This window comes from Mastomys coucha, unplaced genomic scaffold (assembly GCF_008632895.1).
Source record: "Mastomys coucha isolate ucsf_1 unplaced genomic scaffold, UCSF_Mcou_1 pScaffold21, whole genome shotgun sequence".
NCBI classification, from domain to species: Eukaryota; Metazoa; Chordata; class Mammalia; order Rodentia; family Muridae; genus Mastomys; species Mastomys coucha.
In genome coordinates, this window is record NW_022196904.1 from 155,275,002 (window position 1) to 155,298,289 (window position 23,288).

The 23,288-nt window shown below is 44.7% G+C and overlaps 1 protein-coding gene across 2 annotated transcripts in view; it reads right to left on the reverse strand.

Annotated features, from left to right (window-relative positions):
- The window catches only part of Fam189a2 (family with sequence similarity 189 member A2), a 56,236-nt gene extending 34,905 nt beyond the window's left edge, over nt 1–21,331 (reverse strand). The window contains exons 1-2 of one of the 2 annotated variants that reach the window (XM_031389966.1): nt 20,846–21,331; nt 10,728–10,784 (exon numbers count right to left, since the gene is read on the reverse strand). In XM_031389966.1, coding sequence (XP_031245826.1) covers nt 10,728–10,784; nt 20,846–21,238 — 450 coding nt within the window. In that variant the 5' untranslated portion in view covers nt 21,239–21,331. The remainder of the gene's footprint in view (nt 1–10,727; nt 10,785–20,845) is intronic. The other variant, XM_031389965.1, reaches the window with a different exon arrangement.
- Between the last annotated feature and the right edge of the window lie 1,957 nt (nt 21,332–23,288).

Below are 23,288 nucleotides of genomic sequence, written 5' to 3' on the forward strand. Positions count from 1 at the left end.
AAAAAAAATCCCTTTGACAAAATCCAACATGATACCCCTTCATGATAAAAGTCCTGGAGAGATTAGGGATACAAGGGACATATCCCAATATGATAAAGGTAGTTTACTTCAAGCACATAGCCAACATCAATAGAGAGGAACTCAAAGCAATTCTACTAAAATCAGAAATGAGACAAAGTTGTCTACTCTCTCTGTAGTACTTGAAGTCTTACCTAGAGCAGTAAGACACCTGAAGGAGATGAAGGGGATACAAAATGGAAAGGAAGAAATCAAAGTATCTTTACTTGCAGATGACATGACAGTATATATAAGTAACCCTAAAATTCTACTGGGAAACGTCTACAGCTGATAGGCATGTTCAGCTGGGTATAAAATTAGCTCACAAAAATCAGCAGCCCTCCTATATACAAATGACAAATGGACCAGGAAAGAAACCAGCAAACAACAGCTTTCTATTGTGAATAGAATAAACAGTAAAAGATTTGGGGGCAACTCTAACCAAGTGATTGAAAAGCTCTAACCAAGTGACTGAAAGACGTGTATGATAAAAACTTTGAGAAACTGAAGATGTGAGAAGATAGAATGGTCTCCCATGCTTACGGATCAGTGGGATTCATGTAGTAAAACTGCTCATCCTACCAAAAGCAGTCTACAGACTCAGTGTGATCCCCATCAAAACTCCAACACAGTTCTTCCCAGATCTTGAAAGAACAATCTTCAGATTCACATGGAAACACAAACAACCCAGGATAGATAATCCTGAACAATAAAAAAAACACTGTTGAAAATATCACCATCATGATTTCAAGTGGTACTACAGAGCCATAGTAATAAAAATAGTACGGTATTGGCATAAAACAGGCATAGTGATCAATGGAATCAAATTGAATACCTAGACATAAATCTACATACCTATGCACCTGAACTTTTTTTTATAAATAAGCCAGAAATACACAAAGGGTAAAGTGTCTTCAACAAATGGTGCTAGTCAAACTGGATGTCTGTGTGTAGAAAAAAGATCCCTACTTATCACTCTACACAAAACTCAGTTCCAAATGGATCAAAGACCTCAACCTAAACCAGATACAGTGAACCTGAGAGAAGAGAAAGTGAAGAACAGCTTTGAACTGACTGGCACAGGAAAACTTTCTGAACAGAACTCCATTAGTGCAGGCACTAAAATCAACAATTAATAAATAGAATCTAGTAAAACTGAAACTCACGGGAAAGGACACATCATTCAGACAACGTGGCAGCCTTCAGAATGGGAAAAGAATTTTTACCAACCACTCATCCAACTACATCCAATCTGTAATATCCAAAATACATAAGGACCATGTGCACACACACACACACATATATACACACATACACACACATACACACAAACACACACTCACATACACACACACACATACACACACATACACACACTCACACACTCACATACACACACACATACACAAACATACACACACATACACACACATACACACACACACACACACACACACACACATACACATACACACAAACCTAGATACCAAAAAAATAAGTAACCCAATTTTAAAATGGGGTAAATATCTATACAGAACTTTCAAAAGAGGAAAATCAAATGGCTAAGAAATACTCAGCAAAATGTTCAACATCCTTTAGCTATTTCATCTTACACTTGTCAGAACGTCTTAGGTCAATTTCAAAAAGTGACAGCTCATGCTGGTGAGGATGTGGAGAAAGGAGAACACCCATCCATTGCTAGTGGGAGAACAAACTTGTCCAGCAACTATGGAAGTCAGTGCAGCAGTTCCTTGGGAAGATGGGAGCCAATCTACCCTGTGCATACACATGATCCAAGCTCATATGAAGACACGGAGACACGGTATGCACAGGGCTGCATGGGTCTGTATTTCTGAGGCTTTATGTTTATGTGATTTACGTTTAGTGTTTCATGTGATTCCTGGGTGTGTGGAATGGGTAGATCTCTGACTCTTGTGCCTTTTCTTGGGTCCTTTTCTTTATATTTGTTTTGTCCAATTTTGATGTGTTCATTTTTGTTTTATTTTATTAACATCACCTAGAAACCTATTTGTTTAAGGAGGAGGAGAGGTGGGAAATGCTGGGAGGAGAAGAAAAGAGGAAACCATAATCAGGATATATTATACAAAAAAATCTATTTTCAGTAAAAATTAATTAAGAAGAAGAGGAGCAGCAGCAGCAACAACAACAACAACAACTCAAAGAACTGACACAGAGGATAAGGAACATTCTGTCTGGCCTGCTCCCCCACTCACTTTCAGCCACCTTTCTCATAGCATGCAGGAATACATGCCCTGGAGTGTCATTGCCCGTGGTTGGCTGGACCCTCCTATATCAATCATTAATCAAGAAAATGCCTGTCCTGGCCTGTCTACAGACCAATTTGAGGTATTTTCTCAGTTGAGATTCCCTCTTCCCCGATGACTCTAGTTTGTGTCAAGTTGCTGCTACCCACATTTAGTCTGTGTCCTCCCCACATAATTAATCCTCTGGAAACGCCCTCATAGGCCTCCAAAGCTGTGCCTCAATCTTCTAGGTTATTCTAAGTCCAGTAAATTGACAGTGAAGATTAAATATTGCATCCCCTGTTTAAAAGGCATTTTGTAAATTATAGAATGCCACAGGGGTGTATCTAAACTACAGACAGATAAAATATTTGTAGACAGAGATAGATACCAAATATACGGGGCTTAGTCTCATAGAGGTGATCAACCATGCCCAGAATTTCACAACAAATTAGGGGACGCAGTACAGACCTGGATCTTCCAATAGTATGCAGAATACCCAGCAATACATACAATCCATTCTCATTACTTAGAGGCTCTAACAGCCACCCTAGGGCACCCTTATTGGACAACTTCTTGCCATGACCACCCAAGCCTTTACACCCCTTATCCAGCCTACCCCACTTAAGCCAGGCACCTAAATTATACTGTCCAGTATCAGTACCCCTGGGCCTCCCACTTGTCACTGAGTTACCATAAATGTCTAGTGCTTTAAAACAGATCTACCTATATATGTGCACATATATGGTGTGTGTGTGTGTGTGTGTGTGTGTGTGTGTGTGTGTGTGTGTGTTAAACTGAATTCATGACAGGAAAAACAATCACTGCCATATTACGCCAGAGTTCTTAATTATGTTCCTAACAAGGGGAGCTAGTTCAGCTTCTTAAGCAGAGAAGGCATTTCTTGCAAGGCTATCAGGTGGCTCAGGAACCTGAGAGGGAGCCAAGGGTACTTAGTTGCTGGGACCTCTATTAAGGTCACATAGGAAAATCAGTCTTAGCTCTGCTGCCTCCCTCACCTCATGGATTATAAGGCACTCTGACTGTTCTCTCTGGACACCCCAGCATGCATTCCAGTCAGTATCTGGGACACAGCCTCATCCATGACTGCTCATGCTCAGAGGTAAAAGCATGTGGTCCTAGAGCCTCCATTGCTGGAGCTGGTCCTGCTTCTTACAGGACTCACAAATGTGGAGAGACCAATTCTAGAGAGCTAAATGGAATATGTGGGGTGTGTGTGTGTGTGTGTGTGTGTGTGTGTGTGTGTGTGTGTGTCTGCCTGCCTGCCTGCCTGTCTGTCTGCCTGCCTGTCTGTCAAACAAGCACACTACCATTCAGCCACATATCTAGCTTTTCCTTCTTTTGAGACAGAACCTAAGTTACCCAGATCTGCCTCAAACTTGTGATCTTTTGCCTCAGCCTACCAAGTAACTGAGATTATAGTTGAGCACCACCATACCACGCTTGGTAGAATGCTTCCCTAGTATGCAAGGGACTTAGATTCAATGTCCAGCATCAAATAAAACCATGCATGGAAGCACATGCCTATAGTCCTAGGATCCAGACAGTGGGGGCAGAAGGATGAGAAGTTACATAGCTACTTCAAGGCCAGCTTGGGATACATGATGCTCTATCTCAAAACAAGAAGAAAGAAGGAAAGAAAGAAGAAAGGGAGGGAAGGACAGAGGGAGGGAAGGAATAAGGGAGGGAGGACAGAGGGGAGGGAGGGAGGGAAGGAGGGAGGGAAGGAATAAGGGAGGGAGGACAGAGGGGAGGGAGGGAGGGAAAGAGGGAGGGAATAAGAGAGGGAGGAAGAGAGCAAGCAAATGATGGAAGAGTATATGGTCACTGAATTACAACGTATACAAAGGGAGCTTACAATGCCCATCTGAAATTAAAACATCATCAAAATAACTAGGGAGCATTCTGGAAATCTCTAATAGTACAGTAGGAAGGACTCAAAATATTGTTCTGAATTAAAGCACCTATTTCACAGACACATAAATTAAAAGATTGGCTCTCAGGTACCTAATAATTAGTGGTAATGTGTCAGCATTAAATCTAGGTCTCATGCACTGTGAAATAATAAGGGCTCATTCCAAATTATGGTCAGCCACAAAACATCTTTGAATGCACCAGCCTACACGGAGCCAAAGAGCCCCATGGCTCATCTCACTCGCATGCAGAGAATCTTCAACGGCATGTGATGGTTTAGACTCCAATTCTTCAGGTCATCAGAAAGCGTGACTCTTTACAGCTAACCCATCTTGGAGGTTAGTCCTCAAACAAAGTATGTAAGCCTCCCAAGGCTCTCACAGCAGATAAAGGGCCTCTGGGTCTCAAAAAACAGAGCCAGCTCCCTGGCCTACCTTATTTAGAGTAAATAAAGGGAGGAATGTAGACTTTAAGTCATTTTGTTCTAACCATTCTAATAATGAAGTTGGAGCAATCAAAGGATCTTTTTTAAATAGCCACTGTAGTTACCATTTCTTGTCCTCGTTGTGAGGTATAACCTAGGACACCTACAAGAATGAGCAAATGGAACCTGCTGGGCATGGTGGCACAGGCCTTTAATCTCAGCACATAGAAGGCAGAAGCAGGCAGATCTCTGTGAATTCAAGGCCACCCAATCTACATGGTGAGTTCCAAGGCCATCAGTGTTATATAATGAGACCTGTTCAAATCGAATCAAATAACTACATGGAACCCAAGATATACATTTGCTTGTTTATTTGTTTATTTATGGGGAGGCATGCCACAGTATACATGTGGAGGTCAGAGGGCATGTAAGAGTTTGTCCTCTCCTTCTACCATGTGAGTCCTGGGCGAGTCAGGTCATCAGGCTTGAACCATGCCCCTGGCCCTGAGCCTTCCTTTGTTACATTAATGAACAGAGCTTCCCTTACAACAGTGGGAAGGTCATATGCATCCCATCTATTCCAAACTGACAAAAAAGTAGCAACAGTTCCAATTACCATTTCATAAGCAACCAAAACTATAGCATGCAACTGCATGTTCATAGCGGTGATTCTTACTAACACACTACTAAGGAAAAGCATGTAATTCAGACAATTCCATTTACTAACTGAGGTGCCTGCCCGTGACAATGTTTGAGGCTATTTCTAGAACAGCATCTGATTTTTGCAACAATTTCAAAACATTTTGTTAAAAAAGGAATAAGCAGCAGAAAAATAAGAATATCCTTTAAACGTGGAAAACTTTGGCACTTTGTGCAAAATACTTACCCTAGACCACTACATACAGGCATATGCTTTACCCTAGTGGCAACCACAGGTATTTAAAACCTATTCTCCAGCACTATCCTTGTCCTGGGCATGTGAGTGTTCTGCTGATGTAAGAAAAGTAACCAATGAATGAAGGTCTGGGTTTCCATGGAAACCTGAGTTTGAAGGAACTGGGGCAAACTGACCCTCCTTTGTTCAAGCTGGTCAACAACCTGAAGTAATCGCAGTCACAATCAGAAGAAGGCGCACAAAAGGACTGCTTCTTCAAAGGAATGCTCTCGTGTTCCGGGCTGGTGTGGACATACATAACTGAAAATGAGGACAGCTGGTCTCACGGGGCTGGATGGGGGCCAATCACCAATCTTGCCCCAACTTACACCCTGCTACAGAAGCATAAGAGCAAACTGGCCCTAGAGATGAAAGGGAAGTGAGGAGCCCCCTGCGGAGACAAACAGGACCCTAAGCAGCCAGTCCACAGGCTAAGCAGGCTGCCTCAATGATCTTGGCTAGGTCACTACACTTGGTTCCGGAGAGCAGGAAGCAGTCCTTGGGGTAGTCAGGGAATGTGCCTCTTGAGGGTGTGGCTGCTGAGCTGAGAGCCAAAGAAAGCTGCAGCCAAGCACTAGGCTAGGGGAAGAAAGACCAAGGGGGCCAGTGCCCAGTATGTGAAGGGGAGGTGAAGCCAGGAGGTGCCAAACCTAGGCAGCTGGACCCAGATCTGCAAAACAATGCCCCAGGTGCACTGAAACACCCCTGAAATTCCAGTACTGGGGCTCAGAGACAGGAGGGTGCAGAGAACAAGGCCAGCCTCATTTATACATGGAGTTCAAGCCTAGCTGGCTGCATGACACCCTGTCTTGAAAAAAAAGAAAAAGAAAAAGAAAAAAAACCTACAACAAAAGGCCCCACTGGCTTCTCTAGTATAACAAGGCCTCTTGCCTACATTGGCCTCTGGCACATTCCAGCACTCAGGAAGCAAGGGAGGGGAGCCTGGGCAACACAGAAAGGAAGGAAAGGAGGGAGGGAGGGGTGAAGTACACACCCAATGGGGGAGGGAAGAGTAGAGCCTGTATCACAAAATTATCTTCTCAATGCAGGAAAACTAAGCTCCAAAAGGCAGAGTTGTATGGCTCAGAGCAAGAGCCAGGCACAGCAAAAGGCACTGTCAGTTTCTTTCTGCACACATTGTTTTCATTTCTTAAAATAATATATTTGATGCAGGTTGTGTGTGTGTGTGTGTTTGTGCATGCATACATGTGTATTAAAGGGTTTTTTTATTTTATTAATCATGTGTGTGTGTGTGTGTGTGTGTGTGTGTGATGTGTATGTATGTGCACGTGTGTGCCTACAGAGGACAAAGAGGGTATCAAATCCCCTGAAGTTGGTGTTTCTGGCAGCTGTGAACCACCTGGTGTGGTTGTTAGGAAATGAAACCTCTGCAAGAAACACTAAGCCATCTCTCAGCCACTGTTTTACTTGTTTGTTTGTGTTGTTGTTGTTTCTTTAGAGGAGGTCTTCTATGTAGTACAGACTGGCCTTGAACTCTCGACAATTGGCCTCAGCCTTCTACGTGCCAGTTTTACAGGCATGCATCAGCACACCTAGCTATGATGCTGTCTTACTAAGATGCATATAAACCAAGGGTCATCATGCAGCATAGTGACTGAGACTTAACTTATGAGCTTTAAGTCTCGGCCTTGCCTAGTACGAGTCCTGAAATATCATTTATTTTAAGTTAGCATTGATTAATATTTTACAAACAGTCTAGTTTCGCTTGTTTCTCTGACAAAATGCTAACCAAAAACAACTTGAGGAAGAAAGCATTTATCTCGGCTCACAACTCTCAGGTCACACTCTATCGCTGAGGGAAGTCAGGGCAGGCACCTAGAAGCAGGAACTGGAGCAGAGCCCATGAAGGAATATTGCTTACTGGTTTGGTCCCCTTGTCTTACTAAGCCCTGCTTCCTATAGCACTCAGAACCACCTGGCCAGGGGTGGCACCACCCACACTGAACTAAACGCTCCTTCACCAATCATCTCAATTACATTTCCCGCTTTCTGGACACACCACTTGCTGGTATCACGTTGACAAAAGCTAGCTGCCACAATGACACTCTTCCCCCAGTATTCTGCCACTACAATATAACAGTTCAAATGTTCAACCATATGACAAAAGTTAATGATGGGATAGAAATGCAGTAACAGACTGCTCAGCAATAATGGTTGGCACACGCAGAAACAGTATTACCTATACTAATTTACAGTGATCTGAAAAGGCAGGACATAAGACAGCATGTACACGCTGGTTACAGCTTTCCTGGGTGTTATGCATGTTATATGTGCTGTGTAGAGCGCATATGTGTGGGGCACGTGTGTGGATGTCAGCGAGTGTGTCCATGTGTGTGCATATGGAAGCCACAGCAGGACAGTGGGGACTTCCTCTATTACTCTCTGATGTAATGCCTTGACCAGGGTCTCTCAGTGAACAAGAAGCTCATCATTTTGGTGAGGCTGTATTGGCCAATGGATTCACAGAATCTGCCTATATCTGGCCCCCAATGTTGGATTATAGGCATGTACAGCCATGCACAGCCATGCATAGCTTTTGTATGTGGGTACTAGATATTCAAAGGCAGGTCTTCATGTCAACACCAAGGCCCCTAAACTGGCTACAACTTTACACTTATATATATATATGTATACACACACACACACACACACAATGATAACAATAGAGTATAAAGCAGTTAAGAAAAGTCACTTTTATTAGTGTAATCATTGAGTGCTCCAGAATGGATGCCTTTGAGTGTGGGCTTTCCTGAACTCCATCTAGGATGCATGCTCATATTCTTTTTGTAACTTGGAAATCTTAGAATACAAACATCAGGGGAGAGATTTTTCTTCTCCACATTCACTTTAATACTTTAAGTATTAATAAATTATTAATAAAGTACTGAAAGATACTTTTTAAAGTTCTTTAATATTGACTAAGTAGCCAACAATACCACAAAGCCAAATCCCAACCCAGAACACCATCCATCCAAACTCTTCCTGCAGAGACTAATCCCGAACAGTTGCAGCAAGACACGCCTCAGCTATGAGCCCCAGCTTCACCCAACACCACCTTCCCTCCTGTCCTGTTTTCCAACATATTAAATGCTACACCAATGACTTACCCCTTCCAATATGTTAAAGGCAGTTCACCAAACACAATACATGATGATGTTACTTGAGGAGCTGGAAACATGAGGAGCTCAAGATTCTCAAAGCAGTGTAGGGACCCCACAACTCTGACCCCTCTGTTCTGCATCATGTTGTCTCACCACGGAGTGGAACGGTAAGTGGCTTCCCACCGCCTACCCTGTATGTCTGAAATGACTCCTGGGGTTGGAGAGGTGGCTCAGCTGGTAAAACACTCATTGTGCAAGCATGAGGGCCTGAATTTGGTCCTCAGAACCCAAGTAAAGATGCTGAGCATGTGGCATGTGCTGGGAAGGGGATACAGGAGGATGCCTAAGTGATTAGTTCCAGGTTCAGTGACAGGTACAGTCTCAAAGGAGACAAAGTTCTTAAGGACAAAACCAACATTATCTTCTAGCCTCCACCCATAAAAAAAACCAATTTTGAAAATGACTTCTGGAAATAATTAAACCCTATATCAAGAGATATGAAAGAAAAGTAAGAAGAAAAGCTACCATGTGTAAGATGCTACATACTCTTCAATGCAAATCAGATTTCCTAAATCCTATTTTAAACTTGGCGGTTACATAGACTTCACTGCTGTCTGTCTGTCCATTGTTATCTCTTAAACTCCCATAACAGGTAAAAGCAAAGGCCGAAGGCTCTGATCATTGGCACTGCCAGTAGACATGGGAAAATGGCTCATGTTGAAACATTCACTTCAGCTCTACCACAGAAAACTGATGAAGTCTATATTATTAAGAAAATTAACATTTGTGGGCTACAAAGACAATGTTGCAAATCTCGGGAACAAAATTATGAAGCTGTCCAGCCCAACTATTCTAACAAGAAGTACTGTGTTTGTGGTTAATAAATGCGGTTTGCTTGTGATAAAGAAGAAAACAGATGCAGAGTGTGGGAGGTTAGATTAAGAGCTGGGGAATAGCTACAGTGAATTCGTGATATTGTTCCCTCCACTTTTGTATCCACAGTGATGGGACACTGGGGGGTCGTGTGCGCGTATCTGTGCACACTCAGGTGGAGACCAGAGGAGAATGAATGGCAGGTGCCTTCTTCCATCATTCCTACCTTACACTTGAAACAGGACCTCTTACTGAGCATGATCCAGTGGCCATCAAAGTTCCAGGACCCACCTACCTCCACCCCTCAGTGATGGGGCTCTAGGTACACATTGCCAGGGCCAGCTTTGATTGCATGCTGGAAATCAGGTGGTGTTGCTTGCACAACAAGCACTCTTACCCCCTAAGTCATCAGCTTAGCCCTAAGCAGATTTTTTTTCTTTTGTATCTTCAGAATGAATATAATTCTAGAACTAGAAACACACACACACATATATACACATACATATGTAATGTGTATATAGCTTAAAGCAAATCATAAACCATCAAGATTGGGCTGGAGAGATGGCTCAGCAGTTAAGAGCACTGAATGCTCTTCCAGAGCTCCTGAGTTCAATTCCTAGCAACCACATGGTGGCTCACAACCAGCTGTAATGGGATCAGATGCCCTCTTCTGGTGTGTCTGAAGACAGTGACAATGTACTCAAATAAATAAATAAATAAATAAATAAATAAAACCATCAAGATTATCATCTTTCATTATTATTATTATTATCATGGTTATTATTATTATTACTATTATTATTATTATAAGAACATTTACTGCTTATTTATTTATGGAGTTTTTGTTTTGTTTTTTGTTTTTTGAGACAGAGTTTCTCTGACTCTCCTGTAACTTGCTCTGTAGATCATTCTGTCCTCAAACTCAAGAGATTCAGCTGCCTCTGCCTCCTGAGTGCTGGGATTAAAGGCATGTGCTACCACCACCAGAGCTAGGAACATTTACTTCTAAAGTATCTATTGCCAACTTATTTTCTAATGAACAAGGATGTTTAAAATTTTCAACAGTTTACTTCAATGGGCTTCATGTTCTAGAGTAGTGTCACGTGGTCTGTACATACCAACAGTATCATGGGCCTTTTCCAAGTCGTCAATCCAATGATTCCAGAGAGTATCACCTGTGAGGAAAAATACATCATCAGCCCAGAAAACAGCCAGTTAAGCATCTCCCATTCTTGCTGATTATATAAGCCATGGCAAACCACTCTGGGCCATCTTACAGAACTACAAAGCATATTTACTGCCTGTGTATGCTTTCATTTGTGTTATTAAAAACATCAGCATCTCTGGCCAAGTTCCATACACCCAGTGTGCGGTCACATTCTGTCTGTGATGTACACAAGTACCTTCGTGGGACAGAGACACTCCAAAGTGGCAGACAAAACCCATGAGGGTATCTCATAGCCCAAGCTTGCAGCCTGGGTTCCAGATTCCTGTGACCACACACACACACACACACACACACACACACACACACTTCCTCACTTCCAAGCACCCCTGTCCCTCCTCAGCCATCCAGGCCACACATTCGAGGACTTTGTGCCGTGCCCTCTTTATTACAGTACCCATTCCTCTCAATGGCCCTCCTAGCTGCCTGAGAACTCGTGCCCACCTACAAGCCCCTACTTGTCACCTCCTCGAGAAGCCTTCCATAATCTCTTCACTCCACATTATCTGCCTTGTATATACCAACTTCTTTTTTCTCTTAAAAACTCCCTATTTGGGGATTGGAGATATATCTCAGCAATTAAGAGCACTTGCTGCTCTTACAAAGGACAAGAGTTCAGTTTCCTGCACCTGTGTCAGGCAAGGTGGTACCCACATGCCCATACATGGACAGACAGACAGACAGACACAGACAGACATACACACACAAACACACACACACACTTTTTTTTTAAAGAAAACTCAATGGTCACCCTTTAAGAGGTGCATGCCCACACCTCTGCCATGAGCTCCTGTCCTGTCTGAATCCTTGGCATCTAACATAATGCCTGTCACGTGACAATCAACAAATGACAGTCAGTGATCATTTACCCTACAAAGAGGAACTACAGAGAGAAAGCTCTTGAATTGCACAACGATGCTTCAATAATAATAACAACAACAGCAGCAGCAGCAATAATAATAATAATAATAATAATAATAAGCACTAAAACTCTTGATAAAGAAGAACCAGAATGTTGCCAAAATACAGACTGGAAACCACCACAGCCTTCTGGATGGCATGGTTCACTAAGCCACCAGAAAGAAGAATCAAAGTATTCATTCACCCAAGACACCCTGTGGCCTCTTGAGCACACTTCCCCTGCATAGCAGGGTGTGTGCACCAAGCACAGCTACAAGGAGTTTCCTTCACGCACCATCTCCCTTGCCCAAATCCCTCCCATGCACACATCCACAATTACTGTTTACTAATGACACATCAGGTGAGGGTTTTCAGATTAGCACACAGATGCACCTGCACTACCTCATCTCACCAACTGAGATGGAAATCAGCCCATAGCACCACACTATCAGAGGACAAAATGCACGCCTATAACCCTGACCCAGAACCCCATATATGTAGGCAGGTAGCTGTTTCTATGCCACTCTGTCCTTGCAGTTCCATTAATTCTGAAAGGATTCTGCTTGCCTTCATCCCTAGTACGTGGGCTGTATGGACTCTCTGTGCTTTGGAACTGGAGGTGATGAGACCCAGGGCTCAGGTCTCCTGCTCAGCTTCAAAAGAGTCAGTCCTGTGACTTTAGCTAAGTCTCTTCATTCTGGGCCTCACTCTGGCCTCCTGTGAGACGTTAAACGAAGGAAAGAACTCCTGGGTCTCTTCAGAGCAAAATATTTAACACTGAGCAGGGTCAGGACGCTGAGGCAGGAGAATACCAGAGTCAGCCTGTTCTCAAACAACCAAAAACAAAATAAAACAAAAACCCACAAGTGAGTGATCCCACCACGATGGCGGGTCCTTCAGAAGCCTCTGATAGCCAGTGAGTATATGAGCAGAAAGAAGAATCAAAGTATTCATTCACCCAAGACACCCTGCGGCCTCTTGAGCACACTTCCCCTGCATAGCAGGGTGTGTGCACCAAGCACAGCTACGAGGAGTTTCCTTCACGCACCATCTCCCTTGCCCAAATCCCTCCCATGCACACATCCACAATTACTCACCCATGTGCCCATGCTTGCAAGAGAACATATGTTGTACATACATGGGCATGCATCTCCTGTATGGGTACACGTGCTTGTGCATGGATGCATACAAACATCTGCTTGTGTGTGCTCATACGTGTGTCTCTGCTTCCTCCTCACCATGCTGGCACTGGACTTTGCTGAGGAAATGCAAACTGGTTTTGTGTGAAAACAAGACTGAAATTGTCTCTGGCCTTGAGGAAAACACAGTCTGCCCACTTGGGTAGAAAATAACTATGATTTGAATTATTCATTGATGTTTGTTATTTGTGTCACCTCTTCCAGAGTATCCTGTGGTTCAGCTCTCAGGGACATTCTCTTTTTTTTCCATTAAAACAGTATTATTAAGATGAAGTGTCCAGCTCAGGACATAAAAGCCATAAAACAAGATGTATCTAAGCTACACTTTCTATTTCTGTATCAGCCTTGCTTCCCTCCTCCACACTCACAAGTCCGTGCATTCAATGTATTTTATTGGAAGTACAAATGTCTCCCTAAAATGTTATCGGATTTGCAAATGGTGTGATTTCCACAATGCCCTTGTGACAGATCTGCTTTTTCTGATCTCAGTAAGGACTTCACTGGACTCTTGTCAACTCCACTGAAATAGTTGGAATTCATTTCAGAGTGACAGCCGTATAACCTTCCATTGTGTGGCAGTGCTTAATGCATTCAGTCATTTCCATATTCGTGGGCGTTCACTCTAGTCCCAGCTTTCTACTCTTGCAAACAACACAACTATAAACATTCATGGTTTTATGAATGTATCTTTAAAGACGTGTGCTTTTATTCCTGTTGGACAAAGTCTTAGGAAAGGAGTAGTAGCTAAGGAAAATGCTATTCATATTTTTAATTCTAATGGATCCTCACTGACAGATGTCTTTCCAATGAAGCCTTCTGAGATAAAAAGAACCATCCATGTTCCCTTTCTTCCTGGGGGATGGTATTTTGTTTACATAGTAGCAACTTCAGAAAATATCATTGAAAATAAGAATAAAATATGTGATATGTAAGGAATGTCAATAGCCTTGTAAGGTATTTGGCAAAACTATTTAAGATTTGTTGGAGAGAAAAACAAAGCTTATAGAACAATAGTGAATAAAGACCCAAATAAATCAAGACATGCCAAGGTCATAGGTTAGAAGAGACTCTGTTTAAAGACATCATTGCCACTTGAAACAGATTCAGAGCACAGCCAGCAAGCTTGTGTGAAGTGAATTCCTTAGCAGCATTGCAAAGTTCAGATAGGCCTAGCAGAGCTGGTGCAATTCCAGTACTTCCAGAGGCTGAGGCCAGAGGACCACAAGTTCAAAGCCTACCTGACCTACAGAGGAGCTTCAAGGACATCGGAACAAGGCAGTGAAATTCTATTTCAAAATAAATGGTTTAAAAAAAAAAAAAGGAGGCTGGGGATACATTGAGTAGCTCAATCCCCAGTAATAAGAGGGAAAATAAAACTGCATCCCAGGTCTGGGTGCCCCTCAGTCCTGAACCTGCAAACCCATGCCCTGTTGACTTTCACCCAGTAGCCCTGGTCTTTTCAAACCCAGTGAACCCCAAGGCATTTTGGGGACACCTTGAGTGGGGAGGGGAGAAGGGCAAACAGAGGGTTTCTGGAATGGTGGCAGGAAATGAGGCTCTGCCTTGGGGGGGAATCCTTTAAGGGTTCAAAACTCAAAGCTTGGCAAGGAACAGATGCTCGTGCTCATGTTGTGGAAGCATGGTGCTGTGGACAACAAGGAGTGAGACAGAGGACTCTAGGCTTCACCTCCAGCTGGGCACCAGAGGAGGGGCTCTGTCACAAGGAAGTCCAGGAAGTCCCTTAGCAACAGCCTTTCATGGCTTCTACTATACCACGGTGCCACTGACTGCCTATGTATGCCATAAGGGCCTGTACCTGGGAAACTTCACTCAAGTACCATGAGCAGCTTCTAGAAGGCACTTGGTAATGGCCAGAGTCTGAATGAATGAATGAATGAATGAATGAATGAACGAATGAATATCAGAAACAGAAGACAAACTTGCTTTAAGGATGACTGCATAAGCTTAAACACATTTCCACCCCCTGTGCTTCCTAAAAGGGAACAGCCCGCAGAGAAGGACAATACCATCAGCATCCTTCCGTCCAGCACGTGATGCAACGTGCCCCGCATGTGCAGGCAAGCACCTATTGCCAATGCCAAGCCATCTCCAGATTATTACAGCCGGAGTCATCATCATGTCTGTTTCACTCCTTGCAGATCATCCCTGTAGCTCACTGGGACAAAACAAAGCTTTCCTCCTCCTGATGATGTAAAGGGACAACAGGTCAGAGTCAGCGTGACCCACCACGTGCGGCTAATGCCCTTAATTTTCCAGCTTAGAAACCAATCATTAAAATCAAAAGCTTAGACTCCTACTGCCCTACTTTCCTTGGCTAATCCACAAACATGCCTTCAGGCAAAAATGTTCTGGCTCATTTGTCAAAAACTGCTGTATCTAAACACAGATGTCTGAAAGCCATGTTGCAAATGCCCTGTTTATCTTCTGAATAAGCAGAAAATAATTTATCAAACTTCTCAACAACCTATCTTTTCCCTATAACTGAGAAGTGTGTGTATGAGAGAGAGAGAGGGACAGGGAGGGAGAGGGAAGGAGAAAGAGAGAGAGAGAGAGAGAGAGAGAGAGAGATTCTTCCCTTTCTATAGCATGACTCATTTGAAAAGCTGAATAAATGGCATCAAAGAAAGCTAGGGATTTCAATGTTCAAAAACCAGATGGACAACCCAACAGAACTCTCTCTACTCTTTTATTAAATGTAGCTCTGTTCAGTAAGCACCATCTCCCACAATCCCAATGGGATCGAAATATTAAGCACATGCCTAAACCGAGAACCAAGGCGACACAATCTGAACACAGACATCAAGACACTCCCTCAGCCACTTACCAACCATGGGCTGTGTTTAAAGGTGGCTGACTAATCTCTTAGCACTACAAACGTTGGGCATAATAGTCATTAAGCAAGGTTGGCAAAGGGGAAAAATGATCATAGCATACGCAAACAAAAAAGATCTAAATGCATTTTTTTTCTGAGACAGCATCTAATAATATAGCACAGGTGAGCCTCAAGCTGGCTAAGCCAAGGATGATCCAGAAGCCCTGATCTGCCAGCTTCTACCTGAGTAGCTTGGATTATATGACAGACTGGCATGCCTCCACCACCCCTGTTTGGCAGAGCTGGGGATTAGCCCAGAGTCTCTTGTTTGCTAGGTTGGTGCAGTACCCACTGAGCCATATCTACAGCAGTCAAATAAAGTTTTCACTAGGAGCCACTGAAATGGCTCAGCAGGGAAAGGCACTTACCTCTAAGCCTTACAAACTAAATTCAGATCCTGGGACCCACAGCGAAGAAGGAGAGAACGAATTCTCTCTCTCTCTCTCTCTCTGTGTGTGTGTGTGTGTGTGTGTGTGTGTGTGTGTGTGTTAAGAAATATAATTCAAAAAGATAAAGATTACACTAAAATAATCTCTTCAAGATGCTGAAACATTCATTCAAAAGCGTGGGGCAAGTTGCTTACAGGACTTAAATCCTGATGTTTTCACACAAATGAAACAGCTCCTCGGGGTTCAGATAAGTGGATGAAGCCCCGGCTCTGCCTGACACCTCTCGCAAAGGTGAACATGGAAAAAACACCCGTGAAATGTGCTGCTTAACAACATATGTGTTTCCCTGGGACCTAACTGTGCATTAAGAACAAAACAAAAAGTTTTACGAAAACCAAATTAAGATTTGCTGGTTTCACCGATGAGGCCAACTGTAAAATATTGTGGCTCGTCACTCAAGTGTGAGAGGCGACAATCCAGAGTTCTCGCGTGGATTTCGGGTAGCATTAGCCTTGTGTGCCACTTCCTCTCAATACTAGGCCACACAGGGATCAAAGTGCTGAGTGGGCCAGGGATCTAGCTCTTGCCTCAGGCCCTGAGTTCAATCCTCAGATCTGCAAAAATGGAGGGAGAAGAGCAGAGGAAGCAAAGAAGAAACTCTGAGTTCATATACATACATATATACATATATATACATATGTATATACATATACATTATATATATATATGTATGTATATGAACTGTCCAGGGTAGAAGAAATCTACAGGGCCAGAAAGTAGGGAACTCAGTGGTATCTGGACACTCACTATCAGACAATTCTGGTTGCATGGTAACTTGTCAGGCATGCAGGCTACCGCTCAATAAAGCTGGGTTATTAAGTTTTGTTTCCATTTCTCCAGTCCTCAAGTCACAATTTTACATTGTTTTCCACAGAAACCTTCCTTCAGCCATCTGAGTTGGTTGTGATGTGTCACTAGGCACCTTCTTTGAAATGTACACTCAAGTGTTTAATTGCTGAAGTTGCACATTTGTAATTTGCCTTAGAATAACCCAGTGTGTTGAATCGGGGCATGGTGTCAGGTATTCAGATGTTCTAGCTCCCGAGGCCGGCGATGGGTCAACACACGGGGTCATTACATTCTCCCTTCTACATTCATTAAAACTTCCATTATTTTCATAATGTTAAAAGTGGAAGGGTCACTTTTATGAAATCTCTTTAATATCTCTCCATTGAAATTTTTATACATGAAATTGCAGTAATGTAATACTGAGATTTTCAAAATAATACAGCAATTTAAATCTGCCAGATGGACAGGGAGCACAAAGGACCTAATTTCTGCATGACACTCCTTGCTCTGACGTCTATCAGGACACAGGGGACCTGTGGCAAGCCCAGGAAGGGTGCAGATGAGACCACTGTTCCAGTGGCTGGCAGGGGTGTGTGTGGGCCTGTGGTTGTGTTATACGCTGTATGCATAAGTCTAATGCTTCTCATAATACAGGATTGCTTTTAAATAGAGCTCTCTCACTTATGTGGGTATTTTTCTTCCTAAAACACCAAGAGAATGGATGGCATCTAGTGACAGCTGCTTAAACCCTACTTCGCCATTCTGAAGATACAGTTAATAGTCACTGGTTCTGTTGACAATTTGCAAATTCTGAAATGGACCTTAGGAATAGGTCACACATACACAAAGAATAAATGGCAGTTACAAGTCTGGATACTGACCCAGGGACATAGAACAGGTTGAACTACGGCTTACAGAAGTGACTCTTTCAAGCCCATATTCTAGTTTCCTTCTTGAGTCTGATTTGCTTGTGCCTGAGGACAAGCCCAGCCCGTGGCAAGCCCAGGTACCATCCTGCGCATTCTGGTTTACCATCCTGCACATTCTGGATTGTGAACTTTGTCTTCCTTCTCATCAAATCCCACTGTGGCCTCATTGACATCTAAGTGCATTTACTTACCTTGGAAAGAATTCACAATTGCAAACAGATTTCTGATTTTAATTTTAGAGGAAAGCAAATACAGTGTGTGTGTGTGTGTGTGTGTGTGTGTGTGTGTTATGAATACTTGTTAGTATGTCTGCATGTGTGTGGTGGCAGAAAATGACACTGGGTACACTCTCCACCTTATCTTATTTTTAGAGACTGGGTGTCTCATCTGTTTGGCTAGCCTGACTGGCCAATGAACTTCAATGATCCACTGTATCCATTTCCTTCTGACTCCACTCTAGGTACTGGGGTTCAGGCTCCCCTCTCCCCAAACCCAGCTTTTTGGGTGGGTTCCAGGGATCTACACTCGGGTCCCCATGTTTACACAGCACGAATTTTACTGAGTGGGCCATCTCCCCAGCACCTCCCAGAAATATTTTTTTTAATAAACTACCTATCTTGAGAGAACAAAGGATTATGATTTTACAAAGAGTAAATCCATAAAATACATACAAGATTCTGGCTCAGGGTACTTAAGAAATGCAGCAATCATTTGAAGGACGAGCCCGGCAGGAGGCAAGGGAGGCATTATTCTCAACAGACTCCCTACATTTCAAAGTATTCCAGAATGCTCACAAAAATAGTAGCAGAGACCCAGGGTCAGAACAATAGGTTTGAACTCTGTTTACCTAATACTTAAGTTCTGGACTTCACTCACTATAGCACAAAAGGACTGGGGTCCCAACAGAACCATTTAGCAAAAGGTCTTTAGAAGAAGTATAGAGAACTTGGATAAGAAGGTTGAAAAAGTGACAATCTCCAATAGGCTTGTGTCTTCACCCTGCTGCTGCATTGTGACAAGCACCTATGGCTGGACAGCCAACATGGAACGGATCATGATGGCCCAGGCACTGCGAGACAACTCTACAATGGGCTATATGATGGCCAAAAAACACCTAGAGATCAACCCTGACCACCCCATTGTGGAGACCCTGTGGCAGAAGGCTGAGACAGACAAAAATGACAAAGCTGTCAAGGACCTGGTGGTGCTGCCGTTTGAAACTGCTCTGCTCTCCTCTGGTTTCTCACTTGAGGATCCCCAAACCCACTCCAACCGCATCTACCGCATGATTAAACTAGGCCTGGGCACTGATGAAGATGAGGTCATTGCCGAAGAGCCCAGTGATGCTGTTCCTGTTGAGACCCCCCCACTAGAAGGTGATGAGGATGCCTCCCGCATGGAAGAAGTAGATTAAAGACTCCAGGAAGCCCTGCCCTCTGTATAGTATCCCTGTGGCTCCCCCAGCAGCCCTGACTGGCCTGACTGACCTGGCTCTCTGCTCATCTACAAGAATCTTTTCTATCCTGTCCTTGTGCCTTAAGGCAGGAAGATCCCCTCCCACAGAATAGCAGGGTTGGGTGTTGTGTATTGTGGGGTTTTTTGTTTGTTTTATTTTGTTCTGAAATTAAAAGTATGCAAAATAAAAAAAAAAAGAAGTATAGATTGATACCAGGTAATACAAAATTCTGGGTTAGGCCAGAGAAACCTCATGTTCTTCATGTCCATTCAAACAATTACTCTAGGTTCAATATGTTCTCACACTTTTTTTTTTAAATTTGGCCTTGACACTGGATATTTTTTAACCAATAGAACACAACATGTGTGCTCACTGAAGATCATAGAAAAAGCTATAGACATTGCAGGGCTTGTATAGAAAGGTCATTTGCCATTCTCATCCTCCACAGTCCTTGCACAAGGACCTGTCTCCAAGCCTCCAGGCCCCTGGCAAACCTCAAGAGGTTGGCTGCGGTAAAAGTTGTGACACAGTGCGAGGCAGGAATGAGTAGCCATCCAATCTACAAGTGCTTGCTCACTGGCAGCCACTTTTCTCAGAGGCCGGGCTTCCCTATGCCCCATTGGCCAAGGAGGCAGGACCAGGTGCCAGGGTAGGGCAGACATCTCCAGCTAGCTACCCCAACCTCTGGAGTTCTGGGGTGTGCATCTGTAATGACAGGTTCTGTTTCTTGAGCATCCACTTCTGCAGTGAAGCGTTGGTGGCTCCAGGAACCCACCCAGGGTTTGAGCCCTTCTTTAATGACCAGGTACAAGCCATCAGTCACAGACAACCTCCTATTACCTCGGAGCTCCTCAGGGTTCAGTCATCCAACTCCAGATACTCTTTCATTTATCCGTGTCTTAATAAAGAATAAAAACAAGTCAACCTCCTCCCCCTCTTCAATCTGTCACTCTGTCCATTACAGAAGTACCTCACCCTATACAGGTATTGTGGGTGTATCCGTGAGGAAAGCGTATCAATGCCCCTGTCCTCCCGGAGTTTACTTTGCCAAAAAGCTGTATTCACTGGCCAAAAAAAGTTTCAAATTCTTTTTCGCGCATCCTCATGTGAATCTCTCAAGAGCTTGATACTGTGCTTAATGTTAACTTGACGGAAACAAAATCCTTAGCTTGCAAGGGACAGACACTGGCCAGGTGCAATCCAATTTTCCCTTCAACTCGACTGCCTGCAGACACTCACCTCCCCCACCCCATCCCTTCTCACTGTCGCTTATACTTGAGGTGGCTTTAGGGTCTGCGCTCCCCAACAGAGGTCAAACAAAAACAATGGAAGGGACCGTCTACAACACACTCCCCCGAGGGTGGCCCCCCCGCAGAGAGGTGCTCTCTGTACTCACCGAGGAGCCGGCCCAGAACGGGCACGAGTTCTTCACCTGCGGCGAGCTGCTCAGCGACAGCGCCCCGAAGCTGAGCGCCACCATGCAGCAGCCCAGGATCAGCTGCAAGAGCCCGAGCGACAGCAGCGGGCGCGCGGGCAGCAGCGCGGAGCCCGGGGCGGCGGGGCGGCGGGACGCGAGCGCTGGTGGCGGGGCCAGCACGGCGGCGGGGGCGCAGCGGGGCCGGGCTGGAGGCTGGAGAGCGCCCCGGGGCCAGCGCGGCCGCAGCGGGGGCAGCGGCGGCTCCTGAGCGGCGGCGGCGGCGGCAGCTGCGCCAGGACCCCCGGCCTGAGGTCCGCCCGACAGCCCTGCCACCGGGCAGCAGGAGCCCGGGAGCACCACCGGCAGAGACATGGGCGCGCTGCGGGCGGGCGGCGCAGCGGAGCGGAGGGCGCCGCGCACCGGGCACCCGCGCCGGCGCCGCGCAGGACGGACTGCGCACGGCCCAACCACTTGCTGCCGCGGCCAGCGCCGGCCGCGCCCACCTGCCCCGCGGGGCCCGCCCCCCGCCGTCCCCTCCCAGTCACCCACGGTGACAAGGGCGCCGCCGCCTTGGGGTCACCCGGGAAAAGTGTCCAGGAACGGCGGGGGCCACGCAGCTAGCGGCTTCAACCGTTCTCAGAGTCCGTCCACAACCGCGGCGCCAAGGGAACCCGTCGTGGACCCAGATCCCTCCGAGGGACCCAGCGACCTTTAAATAGAAAGGGAGTCCCGAGTGATTCTCCTCCTCTCCCCGAGGCCCGGAGGAGGGGCTGTGGGCGACCCGACGGGAAAAGGTCCTAGCTGGGAAAGAGGACACTCGCTGGACGTTACCGCCCGGAAAAGCAACCTGCATCTGTGGCTCCTAGGGAGAATTCCCGGCTCTGTCACTACAGCTCTGCCGGGAACAAGGTGCTTTCCCAGAACCCGAGTGGGAACAATAGTGGCAAGGCCAGGTTACTTTGGGAGTCACTACTCAGCATTCACAAAGGAAGAGCCCAGGGCGGCCCTATGCAGTTGACAGGGGGTCACAAGCTCTATCCTTTTAGCTTTGACCCGGAGATAGTTGGCATCACCTGATAGAACACAGACTCCCAAACTTCGCAGGAAATGGTCTAATGAAATCTTAATCTGCCTTGGTAATTTATAATATACTTATGGAGCTTTTAGGAAAAAGCAATTATTCACCTTTGCATGAAAGTTTCCCCTAATAGAAGGTCTAGACGTCTGATAGGTAAGATGGTGATAATGAACTTCTTTTCCAGGTAAGAACCAGAGAAGTGTCGGGTTTGCAGCCAGTTGTAGCACTTGAAAGCTTGATTTCTTGGAAAGGGGAGGGAATCTAATGCCCTCCTGTTCAGTAAAGCAAGGGAAATGCAGGTTTGTCCATGTGTTCTGCTTGTGAAGGCTGGTCACATAATGTGATGGATTACCAATGGGCGGGTGTTTACACACACACTTTTTAAATCATTAAGCCACCTGTGTTTAATAGTACCTGGGACTTCCTTTCAGACTGCTCCCAGAAATAAACTTCAAGGTTGGGGGAGTAGTTTGGCTTTTGTTTTGTTTTTAAATGAACGCTGAAAATCTGATGTCTCGTGTACTTAAAAAACAAAAACCTACAATAGATGCCCTTAAATTGCAGGTGAAGGTGACCATTTCAGTTTCTTCAGTGCTGTGGTTATAACTTTCAGTTTAAACACAAGCTTAAAAGTATTTAATTCTTAAGGCCGGATGACACCCTGCAATACAGTATGCCTACTTGAGTGTACAGACATTCTCTCAGCTAAATAAATCTATTCTATTGGCCAGAGCCTGACACCTGAACCACGCCATTAAAAATGCATGCCTTGTGTCTAAGAATGTTTGTGGTAGAAGTCAGGATACCCTCCTTCCCTTGGGGATGCTTACGACTAGGACAAAGTTGGGGGAGGTGCTGGTAACAATCCACTTTTTAATGCCAGTGCTAATTACAAGCAAAGGTTACTCTGAAAATCCATAGGGTTACACTTGGGGTCTTTCTGCTTCTCCATTTTTGTTTGTTTTGTTTTGAGACAGGGTTTCTCTGTATAGTCCTAGCTGTCCTGGAACTCACTCTGTAGACCCAGGCTGGCCTCGAACTCAGAAATCCGCCTGCCTCTGCTTCCCAAGTGCTGGGATTAAAGGCGTGTGCCACCACCGCCCGGCTTTCTCCATGTTTTTATAATTGAGTATCTATCTAAAGGACTTCAAATGCCCAACGTTTCTAGGTGTTTTCTCTACGCAGAAACACGCAGTAGCAAAGACAAGTAAAACCCACAGATGGTTTTTATCTACCAGATCTATGCATTAGAAGGTCACAGGACCTCCCTCGAAACTCCTACGTAAGGGAACTTACTGTTCTGTTTCTCTCCCACACCCTAATTCTGTTGTTGTTATCAACCTG